This window comes from Alligator mississippiensis, chromosome 5, assembly GCF_030867095.1.
Source record: "Alligator mississippiensis isolate rAllMis1 chromosome 5, rAllMis1, whole genome shotgun sequence".
Taxonomy (NCBI): domain Eukaryota; kingdom Metazoa; phylum Chordata; order Crocodylia; family Alligatoridae; genus Alligator; species Alligator mississippiensis.
Genome location: NC_081828.1, coordinates 52,893,566 through 52,921,375, shown reverse-complemented (window position 1 = coordinate 52,921,375; position 27,810 = coordinate 52,893,566). Strand labels below are relative to the sequence as shown.

At 45.0% G+C, this 27,810-nt stretch overlaps 1 protein-coding gene across 1 annotated transcript in view; it reads right to left on the bottom strand.

Moving 5' to 3' along the window:
- The window catches only part of CACNA1E (calcium voltage-gated channel subunit alpha1 E), a 234,373-nt gene that overhangs the window by 76,165 nt on the left and 130,398 nt on the right, over nt 1-27,810 (bottom strand). The window contains exons 9-22 of the mRNA XM_059728377.1: nt 24,363-24,416; nt 23,869-23,958; nt 23,242-23,451; nt 21,383-21,495; nt 20,545-20,657; nt 20,236-20,367; nt 19,781-19,853; nt 19,183-19,300; nt 18,626-18,693; nt 12,018-12,115; nt 8,197-8,253; nt 3,635-4,240; nt 2,067-2,356; nt 345-507 (exon numbers count right to left, since the gene is read on the bottom strand). Of these exons, the coding sequence (XP_059584360.1) occupies nt 345-507; nt 2,067-2,356; nt 3,635-4,240; nt 8,197-8,253; nt 12,018-12,115; nt 18,626-18,693; nt 19,183-19,300; nt 19,781-19,853; nt 20,236-20,367; nt 20,545-20,657; nt 21,383-21,495; nt 23,242-23,451; nt 23,869-23,958; nt 24,363-24,416 (2,185 nt within the window). The remainder of the gene's footprint in view (nt 1-344; nt 508-2,066; nt 2,357-3,634; nt 4,241-8,196; nt 8,254-12,017; nt 12,116-18,625; nt 18,694-19,182; nt 19,301-19,780; nt 19,854-20,235; nt 20,368-20,544; nt 20,658-21,382; nt 21,496-23,241; nt 23,452-23,868; nt 23,959-24,362; nt 24,417-27,810) is intronic.

The window sequence follows — 27,810 nt, the reverse complement described above, 5'->3', positions numbered from 1 at the left end:
TGCCAGGGTTAGCAGACTTGCTTGTGGGAGATGTCATGGGTGCAAGTGGTGGCCCGCAGATTTACTTCTTACCTAAGAAGACAGCAGTGCTCCCTCATACCATTCCGGGGCCCTGGAAGGGCACTGCATTCAGATCCAACACCAGCTCCTGCAGAAGTGAAGGAGCCCCAGCTACTCCTGGTAGCCTCCCAGCCAAATATGGGCCCACCTCATCTCTGCTTGTTCCATGGGATCTAACAGGACTATTGCTTGAGATGTAAAAGCCTTACAAGGTGCAGCCCTACCTTACCCTTTCTAACTCAATGGCATGGCTACTACAGTACAAAGACCAAAGAGTGTCTCACGGGTTAGTCGTGCTGAAGATGAACATGGAGCTGTGAGGCACCATTGCTTTGCCCGTCTCTGAGCTTTTCTCCTTTTTCCGTTTCTTCTTTTCTGCCTCCTCCTCATCCTCTTTTGTCTCTGCCTCCTTCAAGGGGCTGGCTTCTCCATCTGTCTTGTTGCTAACTGAAAAAGAAACCAACTCTTACTGACCAGGCAAGCTAACACTGCTACAGGAGACACTTGTCAAGGAGACTAGAGGGTGGTGGAATTTCATTGGTTAGTCTGCAGAGCTGAGTGGTGAGTATCCATGGAGAACAGGCAATCATCGATGGCTTCTCTGCTTTGAATCTCTCCCAAAATTAGCTCCTTTGCATGAGAATACTGCAGTCTGGAGCAGTTGTTGAAGCCTTGCACTCCTCAGCCATTGCTAAGGCTGCTGCAATGCAAATGCAACAAAAATGAATTATGCACATTACTTAGCAGCCTAAGGATGTCATTTCTATGTGGAGAGAGAATACAAACTACAAGACTGCTGTGCTACATTCCCACCACCAAGTTCTGCTGTTAGGAAAAAGAAGTACAAAAGGAAAGACACAAACTGACAGGAAGAGACAGACAAAAGGGACTTTAATGAGGCAAAATTTTTGTGGTGCTGTTTAATTAATGCCACAATTTAAAAACTTTCATCTTCAAGATGAGAAGAAATGTTCCCACTGTCTTTAAGGTTTGACTGACAGGGAATCATGTTGCTTTAGAAAAAGTTTATTCTAGTGTTTTGTGCAGGCCTTGGCAGGAATCAAGGAGATGGAAGGTTGGGGAGGGGAGGGGGAGAGAAGGAAGAGAAGGAAAAGAGATGATAAATGGGAGAGCAGATGGATGCAGGGAGATGGAAACAGAAGGGGAAAGAAGAAGACACGTGAGTAAGGCAGCTAGGGGGAAATGGAAGAGATGGCTGGAAGGAATAACTGAATAGCACTTTGCTATGCTCAAGGGCATTATATCTCAAATTCTCTCTGCCGGGTGGCAGAGTCATGGGTTTATTTCTAGCACAGCTGCCACTCAGAGTTCCCTTGGTTGGGTGATGGGCTTAGGGAATCCTCATGCATTTTCACTGCTATTGGGAAGAAGGCCTTGAACACACTGAGCATCTCCCTTATAGGTGTGACTATACAAATGCAAACCTTTCGAGTAGGCAGGAAAAGTTGCTCTAAGCCAGGTTTTACTCAAGTGTGATTTTCCTCATTTTGAAACAACCCTGAACCAAATCCCAGCCTAAAACACTTTGGCAGCATGCACTTGGACGTTAGTGCAGCTGCACTGGGGAGGGATAAGGGGGAGGCAGGGGGGGCATCAGTGGCAGTCTGCAGTGCAAAGTCCAATTCAAAACCAAGAGATGTGTGCAGGAAGAAGCAGAGCTGTAAGCAATATGATCCTGGGTTGCAACAGACAACCATCATGCATAAAGACACAGAAACAAAACACCCTTGTGGATTCACATTAGTACTCCCAGTGCCACCCACCATGTGTGGAAGCAACTGGTTTGTAGTTCAAAGTCTCAGCAAAGCAACATGAAGGTGTACAGAAGAGATGATCTTAGAATGCTTTTTCACTAGACCTTGTGGTGTGGGGAACACATGAATGCCATGGTGACCCTCTGGGGATTTCACAGGATGCCTAGAATTATCAAGGGTCAGGAAGGAAGGAAAGAAACAGGCAAGGAACATAAAGAGATGGGTCCTCACTCTGTACCACAGTGGAGTCTTGGACATCGATCATGATGGTGGTGCTCTCAGTGGCTTTCTCAGTGTTGGCTGTGATGGAGGAGAGGTCTGGTTCACTCCTGCTGATGGCTCTGCTCATCTCCATCTGGAGGCCGCCCAGCAGGGCTTGGTCACTGGTATCTAGACTGCTGCAGTCCTGCTCAGTCAGGCTTACATTATTCCCCTGGTTGAGCTCATGAGGGACTTTAGGTGGACTCCTGTCTTTGGTGGCCCCAGGGACCTCAGCCTCGTTGGCTGGGATTCCATTGGTTCTACAGGCAGAACAGAGAAAAGGAGGGGCAAAGAGAAGCAGAGAAAGGGTAAGAGGAGTACCACAGAATGGGACAGGAAAGAGAAGTGAGAGAAAAGGGGGCGGGGAGAAGAAAAGAAGAGGGGGAAAATGAAGGTTGGAGGGTAAAGGGGAAAAGAGGCACAGAGAGAGAGAGAGAGAGAGAGAGAGAGAGAGAGAGACAAAGCCATGTGTTCTTTTGGAATGGTCATTCTTGAAGTCTTGTGAAAACACTGGCTAGAAACAGAGAAAGCTACACACATCTATCTCCAAAAAAAACCAGTCTCTTTATCTTAAGCAACTGGTTTCAAATATCTTGAAAGCTATAGTGCTTTTTGCCTGATCTCCAAGTGCTTTACTGTCCTATGGCTGACCTCTCCTGTACGGCAAGGATATAGCCCTGATATCCCATGCCAACTTGAGAAGACCAAAACAGCTGGAATTGCAACCAAGTGCTGGGGTTTGGTAGAGGGATCTTCCCATCTTGACAAAAACTCTGCTCCTGAGGACGGCTAGCTTAGCCTGGGAATAACCCTGAAAGAAATGATCTCCCTGTGGGATTTTCAGGTGGGGAGGAAGATATACTACAGGGGAGGCAAGTAGAGCACAAGTGAGAAACCTGAAAGACTTAATTAGTGCTAGTGAAGCAGCTTAACACAAACATCAGGTTCAGGTCAGACTCACTGGGAGGTGAAATGGGACAGGCAACCCCACTTGAATTCGTCTGAGCATGATCTGAAAATATCCCTTTTAAGCCAGAAAATACACACATGCCTGTCAGAGCTTTATTACCATGGAAGGAGACAGGGAGGTTTCATAGACCCGTAGAAAGAAGTAGTAAAGACCATCTCAGTCCCTTGTTCAGAAGCCAACAAACAGCATCCTACCCTACAGCAGAGAGAAATGCTACTGCATCACTGCGGGCAGTTCCTGAGGTACAGCCTGTAGTATTGCTCTGAGCAGTAGGTTCTGACCGGGGAGGGTAGTGACAAGAAGCAGGGGCAGTAAGGCTCTTCTGAACAGACTGGAGGGGAATACGCTATGGCAGCAAGAGTGGAACAAGCTGCAAGAGGGTGAATAACAGTAAGCAGGAAAGGGCTCGTGCCTGGAGAGGCAGCTATGTCCCCAGGGAGAAATTATTCCTCCTACATTTCCCCATTATATACAACTTCCATCTCACACCCTCCTGCTCCAGGTGAAGGGTCCTTTCTACATGAAGAAGAGTCTCAAATAAGAGCTGTGAACAACCTAATGCCTTTACCTTTTCAGTTCCTCGCCTGCCTGCTCCCCCTGAATCAAATTCTCCTCCTTTCCTCCTTCATTCCTCTTCTGCTGTCCCTCTGCAGGATTGGCATCCTCCAGGCCTGTATCTTGGCTGGTCGACCGGCTCTCTAGAGCTCCAGCTGGCTCCTTCCCCTCAGTCCGCACCCTCCGGTGCCGGCTGCGCCGCTGGCTCTGTCTTAGCCGGGCTCTGTCTTCAAACCCTGAACCTCCTCCTCCACTGCCATCTTGTTCAGTTGGATCACAGTTCCCATGACACGATTTCTGATGCCACTGGTCCCTTTCTCTCTTGGCTCGAGGGGATGGGCTCCTCTTGTCCTCACTGGCACTGACGTTGGTGCCTGTGGTTGGCTGTTCCAGGCCTTCCACCTGTGGCTGCTCTGCCTTGCCTCCCTGTTCCTCCTCAGGCTTATCTGAGGCTACATTTTCACCTGGCTTTTTTCTCCTGAATATGCTGGCATGAGGGTTGAGCAGTGGAGGTTCATCCTTATTGATTCCTTCCTGGCTGGACATCTGCATGTGCCTGCGGAGCTGACTGGTACGCTGCTCCCACACTGACATGTGGTGTCGCCTCCTTCTTTCTCTCCTGGGAAAGGCAAACAAAGGGATTTGGTTCATCTGTGTCCTGTTAGGCATAAAGAGATGTATGAAGATACACAGAGCATGCACCTGAGTCAGTACAGCCCACAAAGGAGAACAACACATTGGGCTCAATTCCCCACTGCCCTGCATGGTGAGCAGTCAATTTTACCTGGATATGGGATGCATGGATAGGGTGTACAATGCTACCCCTCTGACTTGGTAGCATTTCACAGCTGCTTCATGATGGCATAAGAATCTGCACAAGAGGCAAGGCAATGGGAAATTGGGCCTACTGGATGGTCTCAAAGACATGCAGATACAGCCTCCTCTGAGCAGACCCCTGCACTCAGACATGGGGAACATAAGTTCACCTATATACACAAGTACAGGGACATGTGCCTACAGGCACCAAGAAGCCCACACAAGCAGATACACAAACACTTAACCACATGAGCCAGTGTTAACTAGCATGTGTGGGACAATACACACAAAAATAGGACCACCACAATTTCAGACCTATGCAGGCTAACACAGAAGTATCTGCAATTAAGTTCTTGGACAAACACACCCATGGCCACATAAACATGGGCTGTTGCATGCAAAAACATGAGCAGATGTGCACTACCACTAGTTACTGGTTTTGTTGATCTCATTTTGAGAATCACAAGGCATCAACTGGCAGGGACTGCACTCTTTTTCATGCTGCTTCATGCAATGTTGGTGGCTAAGAAAGTAATCACCAACCCAGATTTGGCCCTGGCTATGTCCCCAACTTTCCTTGTGCAACTGAAATATAACTGGCCTTGAGCTGCCCCAATTTTCCTCAGTTCAATAGGAGCTGAGGGAAGGTTAGGGTTATGGGGAGCCAGATACAGAATGTGAATTCACCTTACAGCATCCCACAGTAAAATGAACTGGAACAATAACGTAGAGGTCACCACTTCAAGTTTTGCATTTCTGCAGTCTGATCCCATATTTGTCTGGGGTGGTGTTAGTCACTGAGACTACAGCTAAGGCTCCTTTAACACCCTTCTAGCAGCATAATGGAGCCTTCAAGGGGGATGAATTATATTTAAGCCCATCAGGGCTCCTTCACACTTTCGAAATGGTGCTCTAGGGACTTAGTATACACAAGAATCAGTTCCTTATAAGGCTGAGGGACTCTAGTATCTAAACTGACAGCAATGTTGTGGACTTAGTACTGAATCTCACTCCTACTATCAGCCCTTTTTATGGGGTTGTCCCAGGTGTCTTTTGGCCCCAAAGAGCTGGATGGGAAGTGGATTATACCTTTGTCATGCTATGATAATTACCAGCTAGCACACACCATTGCTCCCAGCAGGACAAAGGATTTATTTTACCAGACTGATGGACTTGATTGGATTTCAGAACTTGTTAAGAGAGTAAGGGATTATAGTGTATAGCCATGGCCTACCTTAGCAGTAGTTTAATAGGAAATGATTACTAAGTGTAGTCTCTCCCTACACACCTTCCTCACAGACCCACTGTGTTATCTAAGTGGCTTCTGAATCAGAGGTTAGAACCAGCAGTCATCCTAGTCTCAGACAGAGTTAAGTGTTTCCTGCTGCCAGGATTTTTTCATCTACTTCACAGCATGTAGATCAGATGCAGACTGAAACTGACTGCCCCTATGGCAGGTGGCAGGACTCTGGAGAGGAGGAATGCAGTAGCTGCTCTCGCTGAATCTCAGCCTGCTTCGCTAAAAAAGATGCTAGAAGAGTTCTAATTGAGCCAATGTACCATGAGCCTTGTAAAAGCTAGCAGTGCAATTCTGGACCCACTCCGGGAGGGCAGTATACCATTCTCCAAGCATCTACTCTTAGGATGTGGAGCAGGAAATCATCATGTAATTTGGGTAGTTTTTCCAAACATGTACATGTCTCTAATCTCCAAGGTACAGTACCATCTGCAAACTTCAAGTTCCCTCGCCTCCCTGGAGTCAGATTTTTTAACTATGTACTAGGGTCTCTCTGCACTGCACTGCACTGCACTCCAAGCTGTGAATGCAGTCTAGGCTCAAGATGCCCCAACTAGATTTAAATTAGCTAGCTCATGTACTGGGAGTAGTCTAATCACAGTATCTTACTGCCCAGAAGTTGAAAAACCTACCTGTGTATCTGGGCAAACTGGCCTACATGGAGTTCCATGCCACCATGGCTTAGACTGCTCCTAATCCTGGAACTAGCCTATTGAATGCTTGCTCAGGTATGTTCTACACTTTCTGGGGCTGCACTGCAGACATGCTGTCTTATTGATAGTTGGCCTCCTCCCATTACTGGCTGAAGACAGGTGCCTATGCTGACTCCTTTTAACTCTGCTGGTAGCCTTGGAAGCCTCTATTAGTTTCCTTGGCAAACCTTTATTCATTGACTCCATTTTTCCTGATAAAGAGATCTGGAAAATACTGCTAGGCAGCTGCCCACCTACCCGCATGCAAGTCTATGGGTTTTTTGTTTGTTTGTTTGTTTTGAGGGGGGGGTGTTTCTGGTCCTTCAATGTATTTGTAAAGCGAATGGGAGAGAAAGGGAGTATGGTTGGGCAGCAGTGGCATTGATATGAAATGACAAAGAGGTAGAAGTCTTTGGCATCAGACCCAGACTGCTCAATCTCTTTAGTCTCTTCATGTTTAGCTGACCCAGGGGAGTGGATGAAAGTCCAGACAACACAGTTGATGGAGGTTGATAGGGGAAAGGGTATAACATCCGCCTCTTATTGAGATGGAGCCCTTAGTTAAGGGAAATTGCAACATGGAATTCTTGGATTCTCACTGGTAGCAGCACAGGTAATATGATGCATTCTCCCCATCAGTATCTATTTGAAAAAATGGCAAAATTTTATCTTATACATGCATCACATCCCAGGCATCTGCATGCTTCTCTCTGCCAGTGTAGACTATTACAATACATTGTATGTTGAGCCTAAACTTAAAAGTCAGACTGGAAACTGCAACTGATTCTGAATCCAGATTCCTGGTCTCCTAGCTACAGAAGGAGTGTGTACACACATTCTCCAGAGTTGACACTGGCTTCCAGCTGCTTCTAGATGAAAAAGATATGGATTTTGTATTTTGATCTATGATGTTCTGTACTGCTATGGATTTTACTCCCTCTCTCTGCATCATGACACCAGCTAGGATCAGCTTCTATGCAGGGTTTCTAGGCCATAATGTCTGGAGGCAGGGGTTTCTGAGTGGAAGGCATTTAACTCTTGCTCTTGCCTCCCTCCTTGGTCTGACAGAGTCAAACTGCTTCAGTGGAGAGGCTGTGCTGTAAGGGTCATCTGCTTTCTCAATTTTTTGGTAGACATTGCGGGAAGAATTGTATCACAATTTTCAGCCAAGACCTCTCTTTTAGTAAGATGATTTGTACTGTGTTTCTATACGTTTTTGCAGATGCATTCAGAGGGTGGTTGCATTTTAACATACCCAATAAAACCTTGAAAATACACACAAACACACTTTAAAAAGACAGATGTACCCACACAAGCACGCCTACACACAGAAACACACATACAAACAAGCACACACATACAGTGCCAACACAGATACATGCACACAAACAGGCGCACCAGCTCACATATACAGTATGCACACACAACCACACAGCACAAACATACCCGTACCAGTGCGCGCGCGCACACACACACACAAAGAAAGGCACAAGAGAGCACACTGAGCTTAGGCACGCACAAATTCAAAACACACACGCACGCACACAAGCAAACAGGGGCACAGAAGAGCACACTTATTTTAGGCACACACAACACACACAAGCATCCACGCTCACAGTTGTGCTGAGGCAGAAACACACACACAATATGTGTGTGCAAATATACACTTAGATGTATGCTCTACCGATACATACAGTAGAACACACAAAAATACATGTAGTCACAGATGTCCATAGCCACGCACAACACGCAACCATCTGGCACACATACAGTTGGCTGCTGCGTGGTTCCCACATCGACATGTGGTGTCTCCTCCTTCTGTCCCTTCTGAGAAAGAAAAATGAATGGGTTCAGTCCACCTTAACCTTGCAGGGACTCACATTCATACACGCAGTCCCATGTACGTGCATAGGCAGTAAAACACAATTCAGAAAGCCTGTACTCCCGTACCTACACCATGAATGCACCACCTGCATAATTATGTTCAAAGGGACAAGTTTTCACTTCACTGCTCAAACATCTATAAAGACATATAGAAATCATTCAGCAAATACATCCCACAAACAAAATAATACATTCACCTGCAGGCAGACAGATTTGTATGTGGATATGCACACAACATGGTTGTAGGCATGCATCTAAGTGGGTAGGTGTTCCGACATAAGAGGCATATAATAACATTGTATATATACAGACACAGGTATGCACTGAAGTTTAAGTACAAAATACATGATTTTATATACAGTAAGGGTGCATCTACACTACAGTCAGGGCTTTCATTACCCAGGGAGGCATACCAACACACCAGATTTTATCAAGCTACCACAGGTAACAGTGGCAGTGTAAACAGAGTGCCATGGCTTCAGTGTGGGCTGTGCAAGCCACCAAGGACTTTGCCTGTACTTATACCTTATAGGCCCCTTTAAACTGCTTTGACAGTGTAAAGGATTTCTAAAGTGGGTGTAAATGTCATTTATACCAGCATTAAGGGTAGTAATGACAATCAGACCTACAGGTTTACTGTACGTGTACAGATCTTATAATCAAACTAAAGGAAATATGCAAGAAATATGTACAAAAATGTACATATTCTGCCAATGCATATACAAATCATATATAGTGTATATATGTACAATATAAGCAAAAGACTATATGAATATGCTCATCATCAGGTACCATGATATCGACCTGCTTTGCAATCATAAAACAAAGGTACAGAGCCAGGCAAAGAAATATTCAGTTGCAGAGGCCCACATGGTGTCAAAATGACTAATATTCACACGCATGCAAATCTCAATACAGATGGTTACAATTATATCTGAACACAAATGCAGATGCAAACAGTGTGTGCAGATGGATAACAATGAGACTATTCCTCTGTAAAGTGTAAAAAACATAACACATGTGTGCATTTAAACACATTCTGCACATCAGGCACCAACACACCACAACATGCATACAAATCCATCTATGTGGGAAGCACTCACATGCCAAACAACCAAATCCATCTGCATTAATACCCACACATTATGCTTATAAACTTGTCTATATGATAGGTGCTCATATAAAATACATTCTCAACTATCCACATAGTAGATACCCACAGACCACACATATAAACCCATGCATATGACAGGTACCCACATACAAACCTACTGATGTCCAAACTCACTGCCCGCAGGCAGATGGTCTTTCACACTTTCATCCTACATTCCAACATCTTTTTATCATTAGTTCTGCTCCTTCTCAGCCTTGTTTACACATGATTTTAATTCCCACCATTCCTACCACTAGTTCACTTTCACTAGGGCTACCAAATATGGGAGTGCTAAAATAGCCAAGACACAAGTGATTACCTGGAGATCTGACTTCATTAGGATTCTGTTTGTTTGTCGGTACTAATAGAGGTACATTTAATTGGCAGAAGAAATGGATGGAAAATGTCATTGCAACACTTTTCAGTCAGAAAATGCTGTTTTGATGACAAAACATATGGATCGTATGTTTTGAAATTGAAGTCATATGGATTTTGGTAACATTTTGTGTAGAAAGAAACTGCAAAAAAGTTCTGAAAATGTCAATGCATCCCACTTTAATGGTGGCAGAACATGCTGCTTAGATATTTCAGTGACAAATGTATTTATTTTATATAAGAGGAGGAAAAACTCTTATAGAAGTTCACTGCCATGAACTCACTTTAATTTATTCATTTGTCAATACGCTTATTCCACATGTGACCTCTTTCTCCCACTTTCCTATTTCTGTCCATTTCCTAATTTCTGCTACAATCTAAATCAGGGTGTTCAATCCATGGCCTGCAGGTCCAATAGCCATGTCATCTGGCCTGCAAGGCTCCTCAAAGGTCCAAAAATTTGGCAGCAAGGGAACTGTGGACACTCTCCTGTTGCCAAATTTCTCAGGCCAGACAGCATGGCCTCGTGCACTATAGATAGGTGTGCAGGGGCCAATCCAGGTGTACAGGACCAGGCAGAACTGACACAGAGACAATCTAGGCACCGAGAGGCCAGGCCGAAGCAGCATGGGGCCTGATCCGGGTGTGCAGAGCCGAGGGGAGGTGGTTTAGAGCCAATCTGGCCTGTAGACCAGCCCTGTGACCCTCATCTAGCCCACAGGGCTCAAAGGCTGGGCACCACTGGTCTAAATCCTTTAGTCTCTTCCCTGTAGCTGTGTCTCGAAGTCTATCGATAGTACACCATATACAGCCAGTGCCCAGATATCTTCAAATTGGCAGCTAGCTCTACCTCCCAGAGCTTGTCGCAGAAGTAGATGTTTGTTTCTGAGGTCTCTCTCCATACTCCTCAACCAGTATAATCTCTTCAACCTGCACAGGTGTCACTGGCAGTCCCTTTCTCAGAGAACAGATGGTTTTTACATTACCTCTGGCCTAGCTGGACACAGAAAATGCTCAAAATCTGTCCAGGACCCTGATCCTGTGACAACCTGAGCCTGCTGCTACAGACCAGTTAGTTTGGAGATTTTCTAGCAAAAGAATAGAACTCAAGTGCTTATTCCAACCCATTCGAACAGAGTTGGCAGGAGGATGGGAATTCTGTTTCATGAAGAATTCTTAAATTTACCTTTATTTTAAAACATAACAAAACTATTTTAGAATCATTTCCCTTTTTGATACATTGAACTGTTTTGCTTTAACAAAAGTCAAAACATCACATTTTCATTCTGATTTTTTATTTTTGTTATGTCAGACTAAAACATTAAAATATAAAATAAAAAACACATTTTAAAATAAATAATAACTTTGTGTTCAAATATATATATAGCAATATATATATAGCAATGGGACAATTTAACATTGTTAGAACTTTTTATTTGCAAAATTGAAATTTCAACAAAATCAACATGATTTTGTGAAGTTTTTTGATTGCTGTGATATTGCATTTTCTGATGGAAAAAGGTTGTCAGACACTAAGTCTGAAGCTCATCTTATAAATATCCCTTTCTTTTTTGTTTTCCAGCACTAAAATATCCCTTTTCTACCATTAAAATGGTGTCCCTACTGGCTGGTCACATCTACTTTCCCCATAATGGAACTGACAGCAAGAAACCCTCCTTCTCTTCTAGAAGTGACTGAAGTATCCCTTTCTTTAGCAGTGCAGGCCTCTTTCCCCTCTCATTTTGGAGGGCTTTGGCTTCTGACTTCATGCTCTAGGGAGATTCAGAGATGAGAGACTTCTCTGTGGTATTTATTTCATATACAGACTGTGCAATTGCAGTGTGTGGGACAGCAAGTGCAATTGGTAACCACTATTTCCTGTTGATTTAGCTACCACCTTGCAGTCATTAATATCACCATCTAACAGCTCCTGGTCCTTTAATTTTGGTCTAAATCCACTATGTTGCTTCAAACCTGTCAATGACAGGTGCTACTACCCAACAAAAGAGCCACATCCATGCATTATCTGTACACTAGATTTCCACTAAGATATAAACACCCCACACAGGTGTTGCTTCCTCACATAGACCCCTTCCTCTTTCATGACACGTGGTTGCTACCATAAACAGTTTATGGGTGAGCAGAGGTGGCTGTCAACAAAGTGCACTGGGAGACTCACTCAACAGTGGGCATGTTTGGGGCAGACATCGGGCTGACTTCCTTGGCTTTCTGCAGGGCGTGCTTCTGGTTAAAAGCCTCCTCCTCCTCCTGCTCATCCTAAACATAGAATAAATTGGGTTATTACATGGGAATACAAGGGAATTCAGATGTTCTGAGGGATCTGCATGGCTGTGTTAGATACAAGGCACTGAACACCAGTTTATGAGCAGTGAACAAGAAAAGGAGAAAGAGGAGATTCTGGGTGAGGCAACAAGCTTCATAGTTTCATAGTAGCCAGGGTCAGGAGGGACCTTAACAGATCATCTAGCCTGACCGCCAGCGATAGGGGAAGCCTTTGGAATTTCTGGATGGGGCTTTGATTTTTGCTGAAACCATAATAATGTGGTTTCCTCATTTTACCACATAATTTCTAGGGCTGAAGAGGCTTCTCACTAAGACAATTTCCACCGGAGTGCATTATATCACCAGGGATCCTGGTTTTCCCCGATTAAAAAAAAATCACGAATTCTCTGATAAAAAATAACACATTCTCTGATAACCCCCGCCCAAATCTGTGATTAAAATGAAAGGCCCCCCAATGCCCCTCCAGCCCTGCTACTGGTGCCCCTTACTCCCCCCACAGCCCCATACCCCTGCTGGTGCCCCTCACCCCCCCACCCTCTGGTCCTGCTCATGCCCTTTACTCCCCTTCCACAACCCCCACAGCTCTTCTGGTACCCTTCAACCCCCCCCCAGCCCTGCTCCCCCAGCCCTACTAGAAGGGGGTCCCCAGCTGCCAGGGGTACAGGGCCAGAGACCTGGGTGCACAGTCCCCACAGCAGAGTGGAGCCCAGCTTCCCCCTTACTGCCAGCCTGGCAGGGGAGGGGGGGGGAGGGAGGACAGCAGGCTCCCTATGCAAACTCCTTGGGGGGCAAAGGGAACCCTTGACCACCAAATCCATGCACAGGGTGGGGCAAGCTGCCTTCTGTGGGCTTGGGATCCCCCCTGCTGCCCTCCCTTGGGGCCTCTGCACTCCAGTGTGTGCAACCCAGCATGGCAGGGAACAGTGGAGCCATACAAGAAAGCTGCTTGCTGCTGTGAGCTCTGCACTGCCCTGGCGATGCATCCCCTGCGTGTGCAACAGCAGTGAGGGGCACAACCCCATGCCGCCACCCTCAAAGTTTCCCTCCCTTACCAGAGTAAAAGGTTTCTCATTTTAGCAGAGAAACCCGTGGATACTGCAGTTTTGCAAGAAGCCCTCTGCAGGCTAGCAGAGTTGCAGCCTTCAAAGAGCTGGGAGGGAACGGGAGGAGGGCTGTCAGACAGCAGGCATCATGTGCATGTATGAGGAGATTTGTGGAGTGGTATGTGCATGTGTTTTGGTGCTGACATCCAAAAAATGTTTCTGAGGCCAATTCTCAGAGTGCCCCTTGGGCATTTCTGTGCCCTGTAGTCAATTGTAAAAGTTTCTCTGTATACATGTTGGTGAGATTCAAAAGGTTCATGGCTGGGGTAAGTTACTAAATGTCCAGGTGTAGAGGCCCCACAGGACCGCTGAAATACTGCAATCAACCTCACTTATTCACAGGAGCATGGAGATTCTCTCATCAGGGATCTCCATATTTCCCACTGCCCTGGACCAGGCTCTTCCTTTCCCTCATTTCTCTGTGCCCCTTTCTTTCTCCTGTGCCAGCATGGTACATCTCCCTCACTCCCATTCTATCTCTTTCCCTGATTTCTGGCCCAATTTCCATTCTGTGCCAGTTGACTGTCACAGCACCCACCCCTGAGACCTTAAGAGTGACAGGGAAAGGTGGCATTAGGAAAAGATGGGAAGTACCCTCCTACTCATCCCTCCTTACAGGAGGAAGCTGGGGAAGGGAGAGATGAGTGTTCCTGACTACCCCCTCCTTGCATGTGAGCCACCCTCTGCCTCAGCTGTGTATATGGGGCTGGTCCAAAGCCCATGGAAATCAATAGGAGTCTCTCTCTTAATGTCAGTGGGCTTTGGCTGAGGTCCCAGGAGCAGCAGGAGAGATGAGAACAGCTGAGGCAGGGAGAGGAAAAGACTAGTCAGCTACTGCATCCCACCCCTCAGTATCTGCACAGCAGGCTCTGGTGGCAGGAAGGAAGCCGTTCTGTTTAAAAGAATCTAGTCCAGCAGCTGTCCTGGCCCAGCCTACCCTGTATGATCTGGTATAATGCCAAAGAAAGCAGGTCTGATCTAGCCTCATGTCCTCAGTGTGGTGCAGCAACAGCATGTAAGAATTTGTCTTCCTGCCTGAGCAGGTGGCCAGGGATCCATTTCTGATGCCCGCAAGGATAATGTTACGTTAATGAGCTTCACTTAGTTATTGTAGCAACAAATGTCATTAATGCCCATTGTGGTTTATTCAGCTCTTTTAAAAGCTCAGTCACAGTATTTCCTTAATTGAAACCGCCAGGACACCAGGGTGTGGTACAGCATGTTGGGGGACAGTAGTGACTGGTGAAACCTGGCTTCAACATCTAAAGAGATTCCTTTCACCACATGGGAGCAGGAAGCATGGAACTGGAAGAGTTCTCTCAGGCCACTGAGTCCAGTTCCCTGCATTCACGGGTAATCATTTGTCCAAAAGGTCCACAAGACCTCTGCACCTCTTGGACACCACAGTCACAAAGTACTTGTAGCACATTGGAGTCCCAGGGTGGCTGTGATGTCTCCTGGTGGCTCCGCAAACGTGCCTCACTCTGCCCACAGGGTGCCCTCCATTCTATCTCTGCTGCCATGCCTTGATGTTAATTATGGTTCTAAAAGGGAGGTTTCCCCTGGCCCTTTGTATGGCCCCAGTCCAATTGAAGCTCCCCACTGGGGGTCCTTGGTACCCCACTGGTATCTACTGCGCCCAGGCCCCTAGCTGGGCCTCTCTCATCCCAGACCCCTTTCTGGGCCTCTCTGGTCAACATGCCCTGCAGGACACCTAAAGCCTTAGGGACTAAATGCATGGCTCCAATCCTCCACTACACCATGCCCCAAGCTTCACGGGTGTTATAATAATAATAATGTTCTGTCAGGGCCTCAGCTTCCACCTCTTTACACTAGCTAGGCCTTCTAGCCTGGGACCACTGTATTGGACCTGGCTATGAGGTACTAGCTCTCATTTGGCCTTTTCAGGCACTGGGCCCTTAGCCCCATCTGCTCACGCCCCTCTTTGGCACTGGGTCCCAGGCCTCTATCTGGCTCTGTGTCCTTGCGCTCTGCCCCTCTCTGGGCTCAACAGTTGCTCAAGCCTTGAGCCTGCTCCTGGCAGGGCTCAAGGTGATTGCATGCCCCATGGGCACCACTGGGACCTCCATATACCACCCTGACAGTCCCAACCCAGTGTAAAACTGTAACTCAAACCATAAGCCTCTGGGCTATCACATAAACACCAAAAAGGAAAGAAGCCCTCTGCCCCTTTAAGAGGGAAAACCTTCCCTCATCCCTCAACTAGGATAGCCTACCAGCCCTGGGCTATATCCTAGTGAGCTCCCCTTGCCTCACTGGGGATCCAGATGCGGCACCGCAATCACTCCAGGAATCCTGCTGCCAAGAACCCTTCACCCTGTGGCTGCCAGGGAGAGACTAGCCTGCTAGCCCAAGCCTCAGGCTTATATCCTCCAAAGGCCTTGCCCCCTTCAGGTCATCAGATTGCCTGGGCTGTCTACAGGTGCCTGCTAATTGGCTTAATCGCCCTGTAGCCATGGCAGCCTGCAGCTGCTGCACCCTGCTTGGCCTACAGTGCCCCATCACTGAGCTGCTTCTTCCCTAAAGGAACAGAGAGCCCCAGGCATGCCCCATCAGGGAAGATGACAGCATCATCAATGCCTTGACATACAGTGGTAGGGAACTACAGAAGTGAAAACATGCTGGAATGATCCTAGGAAAAGAACCATGTCCTGCACTACAGAGAAAGGACAAAAAAAAAATCCTTGATTTCTTCCTAGCTTGCTCCTTTGGCCTTTGGGCTACAAGCGTGTGAGACTCGGGGGCATCTGAACTCCAAGTCTTCCGGGTTTGGGGCCCGCCCATAGGATGCCTGCATGGATTTGGGCCTGCCCATAGGATACCTGCCTCAGGGTGAAGAGTTTGGGAAGGAGCATACTTGGTAGAAGCACCACACAGACTTGAACAACTGAGTTCTTCTCAGTCTACAGAATTCAAAACTGATTCAGCTAATTTGGCCTGAGACATTAAATTAAAAAAAATAGTCCTTGACCTGTGAGAAAAATTTAGTCCTGTCCCCAAATCTAGTAATAAGTTTGAGCCTGAACACATGAACAAGGCCTGCCAGCCAGGCACCTCAGCAACTTCTAAATACTATCAGGAACACCTGCACACTCCAGTCAGACTCCCTGCAGCTGCAGCTCATGTCCAGTGCTTGAGAGACAGGTGGAAAAATAAACCCCACCAGAAGCCAAATGATGCATTTATGAGGAAAAAGCATTTCTTCTTGGTTTTTACAGGAGACCAACACTAGCCCTGAAGCTTGGGATTTGGATGCAATTAGTTTCCTTTCAGCCCTTTCATGGGGATATAAAATACCAAAATCTACATAACATATACTCTAATACCCAGTCTTTCAAGCATTAGAGCTAGCACAGGAACAACAGGGCTCTTGGTCTGCAGTTAGCAAGGCAGTGTCATCAGAATGGAGGCTGAAAACTCCCTGCATGAATCCTGGGTGCCCTTCTCCATGCTTTGGAAATACAAGTTGTTCTAACCATGAACATGTAGTTTGGTAGGCACTTCTTCCTCATGAGGAAGCATACTTTTGAATGCCCCAATGGAAAATGAGATAACTTAGTTGATTATTCTGCTTCATTGCACTTGCTTCAAACAGATCAGATTGACACTGGTGCAGGGGGACGCTAAGTGAACCAAAGAATGTGAATAAGAGCGATGGACTATGGGCAAATCAAACTTCACAGGTCTCTTGCACTTTGAGGATGCAGGTGTCCCAGAGCAACCACAATGCTTCCTGCTTGAGCCTATACTCAAAAGTTTCAGCATGTGCCAATTATCTCCTAAATGGGTGCTGAAATCCAGCTTGACATTGTTCCAAGTGCAACTGTTAGCTAAGGATGACTGTCCTGCTATTAGACAGGTGCTAAATAATAATATTACCATACATTCTCACATACCACACACCCCAAATAAGACATGCACTTTGATTTGGGAAGGCAGAATGAATTTAGAAAAAGATTTTTTTTCAGAGCCATGCTGAACGCAGACTACTTTTAGAAGGGACAGTCTACTCTTCAGCATCACTTGCTCTGTCCTTGCAAGCTCCACAGCTAAAGCTTTAACTTTATCACAGCTGCTGACAAAAGCTGTTGCCAATTAATCAGCAGCTGTGGTAGTGTTAAAATTTTAACTCTGGAGCTTGCAGAGAGAGTAAGTGACAGAGGAGTGTATTCCACCACTCCTGCACATGGTCAGGAATCCAGTATGGAGCCAGCTTTCAGTAACTAATCCAGTATCCCCATGCCTCCATTCCAGAATGGAAGTAAGCTTTCTTGCTTACAAAAACGCATCACAATTTTGAATTAATAATTTGGGGGGATAGAAGGGGAACTGTGTATGCTGTATGTGAATAAATACAGTATTTAAAGCCCAGTCAATACTTTCCATTTTCAAAGTGCTGAACAAACAAGCATTATCTACATTTAGTAGAAGATAAATTGAGGTGGGGAGAGTATGGCCCTGATTCAGGAATGCATGTCAGCACATACTTGGGGTTAAGAATGGACTTGTATGCTTTTCGGAATAGGTTTGGATTTCAGCAGGTTTACGTGCTTTCTTGACTGGAGACCTTGGTGATTTGCCCAACAGTGTGGGCTTGTTTGCACTTGAAAGATAAAGCATACATTTAAAGCAAACTAGCTATTCCAGAAGAAGTCCTGGTACAACACACTTATTCCAGGGAGCCATCCTAGGACAGCCATTCTGGTCAGCCTTCCCCACAGAGACAAGTCCTAAATCAGTGGCAGAACCAGGATTAGAAACAAGGCTTTCATCTTAAGGCATTCTCAAGTCAGGAGCATGGAGGTGCAGAGCATTGCTATACTTGCTCTTCACTACTGGAAATAATAGCTGAAATACTGCTTATTTCATAAGGGGTAGTGAATTCATTGGTTGCAGCCCAATACCCATTTGTCTGTGTTACAGAAACTACCACGCTTTTCAGGAAACTTGTTCACTGCTGCTCAGGAGAGGCCCCGAAAAGGAACAGCAGGACAGGAGCAAAGAGCACTGACAAAGCTATAGTAGGGAACAATGCTAGAAAACCAAGGGAGATACAAGGTCAATCAAGAGGTGCAGACAGAGGCCCTGCTAGGTACCATACAAAAGTCATTATATACATCATACCATGTCATTATCCATTCACTCCCACAAGCACCAAATTCATTCAGATTAAAAATTAATACAGGAAAATGCAACAAGGAACAAACACATTTCCCATATAACCATGGCAAGGACTCAAGACTGGGTGCTAGGGTGATATAAGAGATGACTCCTGTGTAGAGTGCATGTTGAAAAGTCTTTATGAGGTTCACTGAGCAGCAGGATGTGGGTGTCAGGCCATGAGGGGCCCAGGACTTACCTTTGTCAACTCCTGAGCATTGGCCAGGTTGTCCACAGCGATGGCCAAGAACACATTCAGCAAGGTGTCTGGGGGATGTTTAGGGTGAACAAGCTATGAGATAATGAAGTGAACTTTTACAACTGCTAATGGGAGGAAATATGCAACTCCCCTCCCACCTCCAATGAATGTAACAGCTTCAAAGAGAGGGACCAGGCTGCTGAGGGGCCCTTCCTCAATTAAGACACAAATAATCTGATTTTCAGAAACCAAAAGAGGCTGGACTGAAACCAGTGCTAAGGAAAGGAGTCCCTCAGACAGCCAAAGGCATCCTCCCAGTGTAAGATGAGAGTAGAGAGTTTCTAGGATGTTCGACTTCCTTCATGTGTGAAAGGGGTAATTATAGGGCCATGCCCTCATACCTCCAAGTGTGACAAAGAGGAGACTCTGGGATACATGCTTCCTCAATTTGAATCCATGAGGAAGACTACTGTTAAAGGGGGAAGAAAGTCTCATCTTAGAGAGAGAGATCTAGAATAAAGGACTGTCTCACTGAAATATAGTAACAAGAAGGATACAGTTTCCAAACAAAGTGAGGATGATGAAGTAGATGGAGGACCACATGCCTGAGCGGACTCCTCCCTGGGAGCGGATTCCATTGTACATCACTTCGTTCCAGTCCTCACCTGTCAGGATCTGAGCAAAGAAGCAGGCAGCTCTGTCACCAATAATTATTCTACATGTAGCCCACCAGTCTGATACCTGCAAACGTGTAAGACATGGTCCAAATCCCTTGTTTCATGACTAACCATGTCCCACAAACATGTTAAGCTGTGAGAAGAGGCATATTCTAGGGTGAATATCTAGTGAGTTTTGGAATATACAGTGCATGACAGCAAGACTCAGAACTTTACTTTTAAATAGATAAAAGAGCAGTTCCTCACCCTGTTGCTTGGTTCTTTGTGTCAGTGTAAGCAATAGAGTCACCCTAACATAAAACTGAATATAGCTGCATGGAGAATCAGGCCCCTGACTTCTAGATCTATTGCCTACAAGGAAGACATTCTGAAAGTGAACTGCCACAGTATCCTGGGTCAAAATCTACAAGGCCAGAGTGATCACAAGGTAAAAAAGTCAAGTAGTCTTGTTTTTACATTAGCAGTCTTAGGCCCCTACCTGAAACACAGTCATGATGGCTGCAGGAAAGGTGTCAAAGTTTGCAGAAGGAGTTCCATCCATGAAATTAAATCTGAAAAGGAACCAAATCGACAAGCTAAAATACAGAGCTGGCACCATACCACTGATTAGTATCCTTCCAGTTCTACTGCTCCTGTGGTAGCCTATCCTATCCCCTCACCTTTTTCCTGTTTTTATTCCTTCTATGATCTCTATTTCACCTCTACTATAAGACATATTAAAATCTCTTCATCACAGGCGCAAAGATCAGAAAGAGTGCCATTCCCTAGTGGAAATGAGTTGTAGGGCCATTTAGAAGAGGGAGCATTCTTGGTAATCTGGTATGAAGTAGGAGGTCAAGGTCCAAAATCCATATCTCCCTTAGAGGCATGGAAAATATTAGCATTTGCCTTACATAAATGGGCTCCATCTCCCTTGGCCTTTCAGCCACTTACCTGCCTCCAAACAGCTGCATTCCCAACAGAGCAAAGACTACAATGAAAAGGAAAAGGAGGAAGAGCAGACTGATAATAGACTTCATGGAACTCATCAGTGAGACCACCAAATTCCTCAGGGATGCCCAATACCTGGAAGATAGAAACATTACTGTACTATTAACCATTGGAAAGTGCAGGACCAAGGGAACTGGGATCTGTGGCAACAAATGCAACAGCTAGGACATAGAAAAAAAGAAGTGAAAGGTCTGTGTGGCTGGAAGGGTCAGGGATCTTATCAGGCAGGGTAGCAGGGTCCCTTTTACATACTTTGTTATTTTAAATATTCTCAGAAGCCGGAGAGCTCGTAGAACACTGATCCCGAAAGAAGTCCCTGGTCTGAAGATGGCCCACACCACTTCAAAGATGCTTCCCACTGTGACCTGAAGGATGAGAAACACTCATGAGACACAGAGCACGTTGCCATAAGACGGGCCTAGAGATGAGGACTAGGGCAATTACAGGAAGTCAGTCTCCTATAAGTAACTGGGCAGAGTCCCTTCTCCCTGAGCTTCTGATTTTGCAGTAGTGAATAGAAGCCCTGTTGTCACTTACTGGATCTTGTAAGCTAGCAGGTAAGTGAACAAAAACACAAGTTTTGCTAGTGGAAGGAGTCAACTCCCTTATATCAGAAAAGTGGGGGGAAAATGCTTCTGATCCATTGAGCTGCTTCCTGCTCCAAGAAGTAAAATGTTTCATCTGATGTTCACCTCAACTAGATATCAAAGCAAAATAATCATTAGGCTGTATTCCAAGGCTGGGAACTTAGATCACAGTCTCCCAGTGTAGTAGACTATTTCCTCTCATAGGTCTCTTTTCCCTGTTGCTCTCAGAAAGACCTACCCTGTTCAGAAGCATAACTGATTAGATTTTTATCCTGGGTGCAAACTCCAGTGAGCCCTGTGGGGTGTCACTGAATCCCATCACCACCAGAGTATCACAACACTGAATTGTGTAGCACTTCCCAGTATAGCAGCACCTCCCCACTGCTGCTGCCTGCCCCTCCCTGAGTTCTATCCCCTCCCCTCTTTCAATTACCTTGTGGATCCCCTTAGTGCACAACATGTCCCTGTCTGTATCACTTGCTGTCATCTCACATGCTGCTTACCCCACAGTCAAAGCAGTTGAAAGAGGAGTGGAAATAAAGGCGTGGCCCCATTCCATACATCTTTAAGGACATCTCCAAAAGGAAGAGCCCAAGAAACAGGAACTCTGCATAGTCTGAAAAGGGAAATCCAGGTGCATTAGCTACACGCCTGCATCTCTTTACTCATGCCTACAATACAGCGCAAAAGGTTGACAGGCTGACCCCCTCCATGTGTAGCCAGTTCAAACCCTCAGCACCCAAGCACATATATCTACTTACTAAGAATCTAAGAATAACTCTGTTAGCCCTTTCCAACAGCAGGTTAGACTAGCCTCTAGATGAGAACATGACGTGCTATACCAGCATACCATGCTTTACATTTTGAGGGGTCTTGCATAAAGAGACTTCAGTAACCCACTCAGAACACTTTGCAGATGAGGCAACTCAGTAGGGGACTAAGTTGTTTTTTCACTGGCTGTCTAGGGAAGAGGTGTGGAATTGGCCCAGGGGATATAGGAAGGTTGTGCGGACTGGGGTTCTTAACTTGGTGAAACAAAAGAACTCTTACATGCAGGCTAATCTTTCAAGAGGTGTGTGTGTGTGTGTGTGTGTGTGTGTGTGTGTGTGTGTGTGTGTGTGTGTCAAATGAAAGCATGTACTCATGTAGGTGCATACACATCTTAGCAAAATGCAGCAGCTGTTTAACAACACTCCAGTTTTAGAGAAAGAAACAAAAAACTTATCCAAATGAAACAGCAGGGAAAGATTAGTAACACTAACCATTGCTTGGATTGGCCAGAACACTGAGGTTAACAACTGAAGGCTTGTGAAACCTAACACAAGATCTTTCACAAATATTAGTGGTGAAGTCATTTTTTTTTCACATTGTGTCCAGATGATTGTCATTACCGACCAGGTAGCGGTATGTAGTGCTGTACTCAGCACATCTTAACAAGCTACTCAGAGTTAGGCTTGAGCAGTATTTGAAGAAACAGGTTTTAAGGTAAAGCATTACTAGCATAGATTCAGCAGGTAGTACTCTTCCAGGTGCATCAGTACTGCACCAGCATGGGGGAAGTACATTGCTGTCTGTTTAGTGAGCTGTAAAACTGAGGTTCTAATTACTTATAGTCATCAAAGATTTATGGTAATTTTTAATAGTAATTGTGATAACCATGGTGCCACAGGCAAACTCTAATTAAGAATTACATTCTGCCTACCTGAAATCCTCACCAGTTTGTGCTGGTTGCAACTACTGCTCATTGTGCCTTGATCTGTTGGGTAATGCTACTATGCTCTCTTGAACAGCCCAAGGATGGCTACATTTCTGTGCTAGAAGAAATGGCTTTTAATTAATTCAGAAGGGTGTTAATTACAGCACTACAGAAGTGTAAATGTATTATTATGTCCCCAGGACAGTCACATCCCTTAGAAACTGTATTGGATCTGGGTGACACAAACCTAATAAATCTCATTCATCTTTATGCCATAGGATGACAACACCACCAAAAATGATTTCAATAACCATGAACAAGAAAGAGAATACCAGTGAAAATCTCCATATCCAGTATTGGGGATTCTGGTAAGAATGGCAAGTGTGACACTTCTTTCCCTGCAGTTCCATGACAGTCTGACTCCACTGACTGCAGTGGAATGCACCTCATTGGAATCAGACCCAGTGTCTCCAACATATAACAATGTTCCTGCGAGTTGCTGCCCCCAACAGCCTTGCTGGAAGGGAGAAAAACATGTCCCATTCTAGGATTTCTTGGGGCTCAAAGCAGTCACACAATCTGGCCCTAAGGCTAGGAGTTTTGTTTTCTTTGATGCTCCTGGCTTCCTGTGACATGCACAAACAAAGATAAATGCTAGGAACTCACAGAGCAAGTGGGTGAGCCACAATGGCTGGTTGTGATGGACAATGGCCACGCAGGCAGTGTTGAGAGCCACAAGGCTCAAGACAATCCAATAAAACACCTGGGATTTCACCATATGGCGAACGGAGATACGCAAAAGTCGCTCCTTGTGCCGGAAATAAGAGGCACCATCCACTTTTGCACTCTTGATGCTGGAGCGAGCAAGAGGGGTCCCTGAGGCAAGAGAGGAGAGAGGCCAGCAGAAATCAGTAGATGAAAAGGAATCAATGCTGAGATTCTGCTCAGCACAGGAAGTGATTGGGTCAAACTCCCAGGAGATGGGAATCACTACTTCCATCCTCAAGGACCCTGCTAATTGCAGAAGGGTTTATTTGCCAGTCCTTAAACTACTTCTGCAATGCCCCTGAAAGAGACTGGGCAGGGATTACTCCCTACACTAATAACTAATCACAGCAGAAGGTCCATAGCCATCTCTAGCTGGACTTAACAATTCTCTGCAATGACTTGACAAGATTATTGGGTGCATAAAAAACTGGTGGGAAGAAGACTCTGGACTGGACTGAACTGAACCTGGATTCTGAGGAACAGTCCCTAGGGACCAAGCTGACTGCCAAACAAGCATCCACTCACCTACAGAGGAAATATCAACGCAGTGTTCATCACTTGAGTCACGATTCATGGCTTCTGTCCGGTTTCTTTTGATAGTAGCTCTCCTGAGCACTAGAAATGAAGGAGAAAATAGCTCTAATAACCACTGAACTTAAATGATGCTAGCAATTAATTTGTTCATGTGCTGTCTAGGCTGCTATATGGTGATTGGGTCACCAAATAGGCCTGCAGTTCATTTCCCAGTACTAGTCAGTCAGACGACCTGTGAGGCAGGTTGTAGTTTGGTTCCATGGTCTCTCATGTGTCATATCTCCATTCAAAGAAAGATGAAATTAGTTTCCTCCTGCTCTATCATGTTGAACTCCTGCTCACCAAAAGAAACTGCACATTCCCAGCATCCACTCAAATCAAATCTCTGTTCCCCACTACTCTAGGGATTCAAAACACAGCTTTCAGGTGGATGCAAGGAAAGGAATGTAGATACTTTCAACAGCACAGCTGTCTGTCTTCCTTACCTTCTAAAGCTGAAGTTCCAGCATTTTTATTCTCTTCAGCCAGCATTACTTCCTCTACATAAAAAACAAATGGTTTAGTACCAGCAATATAAGATAACATAGGAATGGTCAGGAGTAACTGCTACAGTGTCGCTGGACTCTTGTACATCAAAACTAAATGAGAGTCTTACCATGGGTTGCTAACCCTTGTATGGTGATAGGTAAATGAGCAAACATGATTTTACAGTGGTGCAGAGGGTCAGCTATATGACACTACATCCAAGACGTGGAACAAAGAGTAACTTCAGATCTACTGACCTGCTTTCTCCAAGATTTAATAACTTCCCTAATGTCTTACATTACCTATAACCTGCCTTTCTAATCCAAACAGAATTTTCCATCAGATAAAAATTGTGCAAGTTGTTTCTGAATGATGGTTTTGCAGATGAGGCTTAACCTGGCAACTCCCAAAGCCCCTCTGTGACGATGCAGAAAGTGCTTGGGGGGCTTTATTTCCTATGCCAGTAACCAAAGAAAACAAAGGCTGTGTTATATCTACTAATTTTTTAATTCATTTTTATCAAGAGTTCAGAGGTTATCGAAGATGGCAGGTCAGCATCATGATTTTTTTAGCTGCAATACCTTGGGGAAGTCAAGGAAAGGATAATATACAGAACAATATGGACTTAGAACAGAAAAGAAATCTAGCTATGGAACATATTTAAGGCCAGAACCTTGCTTGGTATAGAAGGATACAACTACATCCATTTATACCAGATGAAAGTTTCTGGCCACGAATGTCATCATCATTCTTGAAAACAAATGAAATGAGTAAGCTCAGCACAATCTGTTGGTTTTGGTGGGACCAAGTTTTCAGAAGCTACAATTTATCCAAACTTCTTGAGTCTACAAAACATGCTTGGAAATCTCAACTGTCTTCCTCAGGATTTTCAGTACCTGCTTCCAATGATATCATGCGAATAACTAACCTTTCTTATGCATTTTGGAACTTTCAGTTCCGTTTCCGACAGAACCAGGAAGTACAAAGACATGTGAAAAAGAACCTTTTTTAGGATAAAAAGAAGTCTGAAACAAACACTGAATAATGACCACCTTTGGAACCAAATCCAGATCCACTGCTGAGCTTGGTGATTCATGCTCAATCTTTACATGAATAGGACTTTTTAAAATAAATCTTGAACCAACACTCAAGCCTCTTATTCTATCTGAATCAGTTCTGCGAACCCTATAAGCCGTAAGACCATAACAAAGTAGGGCTGGAAGGCACTTCTGCAGGTCATGTGGTATAACTCATACTCAAGGCAGGGTCATCCCTATCTAAATCATTCTAGCCAAGTTTTGCCTAACTTGTACTCCCAGTGATGGGCATCTTACAATCTAAGGTAATCTATTCCAGTGCTTTAACACCATAGAGATAGCGTCACATATTGTCCAACTCAAATCTATCTTGATGCAACTTAAGCCCATTATTTATTGTCCTGTCCCCAAAGGGCATCAAGAACAATTGATTTCCATCCTCTTTATAACCACCCTTTTAGTATTTTAGACTATTACTAAATTCCCTGTTGGTATGTAGACTAGACTAGCCTAGTTTAATTATTTGCACATTAAGATGTTTTCTAGACATCTAATTATTTTTCTTACTCTCCTTTGGAATTTCTCCAGTTTGTCCACATTTTTCTTAAAGAGAAGTGCCCTGCACTGGATACACTCCTCCATGCACAGCCTCAACATTTCTGAACTGAGTGGAGAATCACTTCCTGGAGCTTGCATGTAACATTCTTGTTAATACATTTCCATATACATATTGGATTTACATTGTGGACCCATGACCTAAGGATAGCCCTTTGGTTAAATTCTTCAGTGATAAATGATGATGTTAGTTGCATATTTGTGGCAAGATTAAAAAAGATGGAGTAGACCAAATTTATGTCTTATCTGTTTGGAATTCTGTAGCTCTGCAGAAAATATTTCCCTTTCTTAGATGTAGTCCCAGGTAAGGAACAGAGGACAAAAGAGGTGGAGAATATTGAGTGCATCTACTCAAAAATCCTGCAGTGGCCAAACTAGCTGGAAAGTAACCAACTAAACCCTTGCTCCTCTAAGTCCCCCCACACTGTGGTAAATAACTCCAGTGAATAGAGAGCCCCACACAGTCCCTCAGAATTGTAGAATTCCTACTCTTAGAGCAAGCAGAGTTTTGGTATTTAAAATATTATGAAATCGGTATCTCTTAATAATTTCTACACACAAGATCTTTAATAAAGTAAAGCTAAGGTTGTAAGCATGTACCCGTAACTTGAGGGTATATAATCTCTCAGTACAATCCATCATTAAAATAACATCACAAAAATAAAACTTAGAACCTCAGAAAACTCAGAATTAAGGTCAAACTAGATACCTCAATCTTTAGGAGCATGGAAGTTTTTATGGCTGTATTGGCAAAACTGCCTTAACTGTGTTCCCTGGAAAGGTGCCAACCTCCTGTCAGCTCTTCTTTGCATGCAAAGTATTAAAAATATACGCCACCAAACATGGGTGTTATAATCTGTTTTGTACTGCCACATTTCTGACATGGGTAAGCGCTTTGCTGGATCAGCACATTTGCTGAGGCTATTTCATGTGCGTGCTCTGAGTTCATAATATGAACACAGGAGAGTTCTATGCATGGAAATGTAGTCACTTGGAATAAATGGACTGTTCAATGGCTTCTTTACTCCTGAGCCCAGCAACTCTCAGGACCAGCTTATTAATGTGCCTGGTGCGCTGCTTAAAACCACTCTTCACTCTGTACAACCAGAGGGAAGCGTAGCTGGTCTGGTCTCAGTCTTACAATGAGCTATTTGCAGGGATGTATCTACCGGGATGGAGTTCACTGCTGGATTAGCAAGGGGGAGATTCTGAGTGGTTAGGATTAAGGTGCTCTCCTTGTTGTGACTACTGATTACCTGAAACCATTTGTAAATGATGGAAAAAGATGAGTTTCAGATTTCCTCATGGCATCGCTATGGAGAAAGAGTTAAGATACTTTAGCTGTATCTCTGGTCAGCCAAGCTGTCTGCCTCTTGGTTTTCCCTGTTAAATGCCATAGGCATGTCTGTGCAATGCAAGGTGGTATCATGCAGAGATACCAGAACCATCTGCATGCAGTAGCTCTGGAACCGAAAGCCACGTGACTGCGTTAGCATGATGCTGTGCATGGACTAACTGGCTCAGCTGAGAAGCAAGGCTTATGGGTCCTGGCACAGGACTGTGTTAACACAGCGATATTGCTTCCTGTTCCAGACTGAATGCCTGCAGTGCTGCCTTGTGCCAGGCAGACTCTAATATGTGAGCAAATGCATTCACAGCTGGTCTAAAATATCCCTATACAGTACTGCGCTGTGTTGAGCGGTCATGCTCCTGGAATACCAACCTGAGCACACACCCTGGAGACGACAAGCTAACC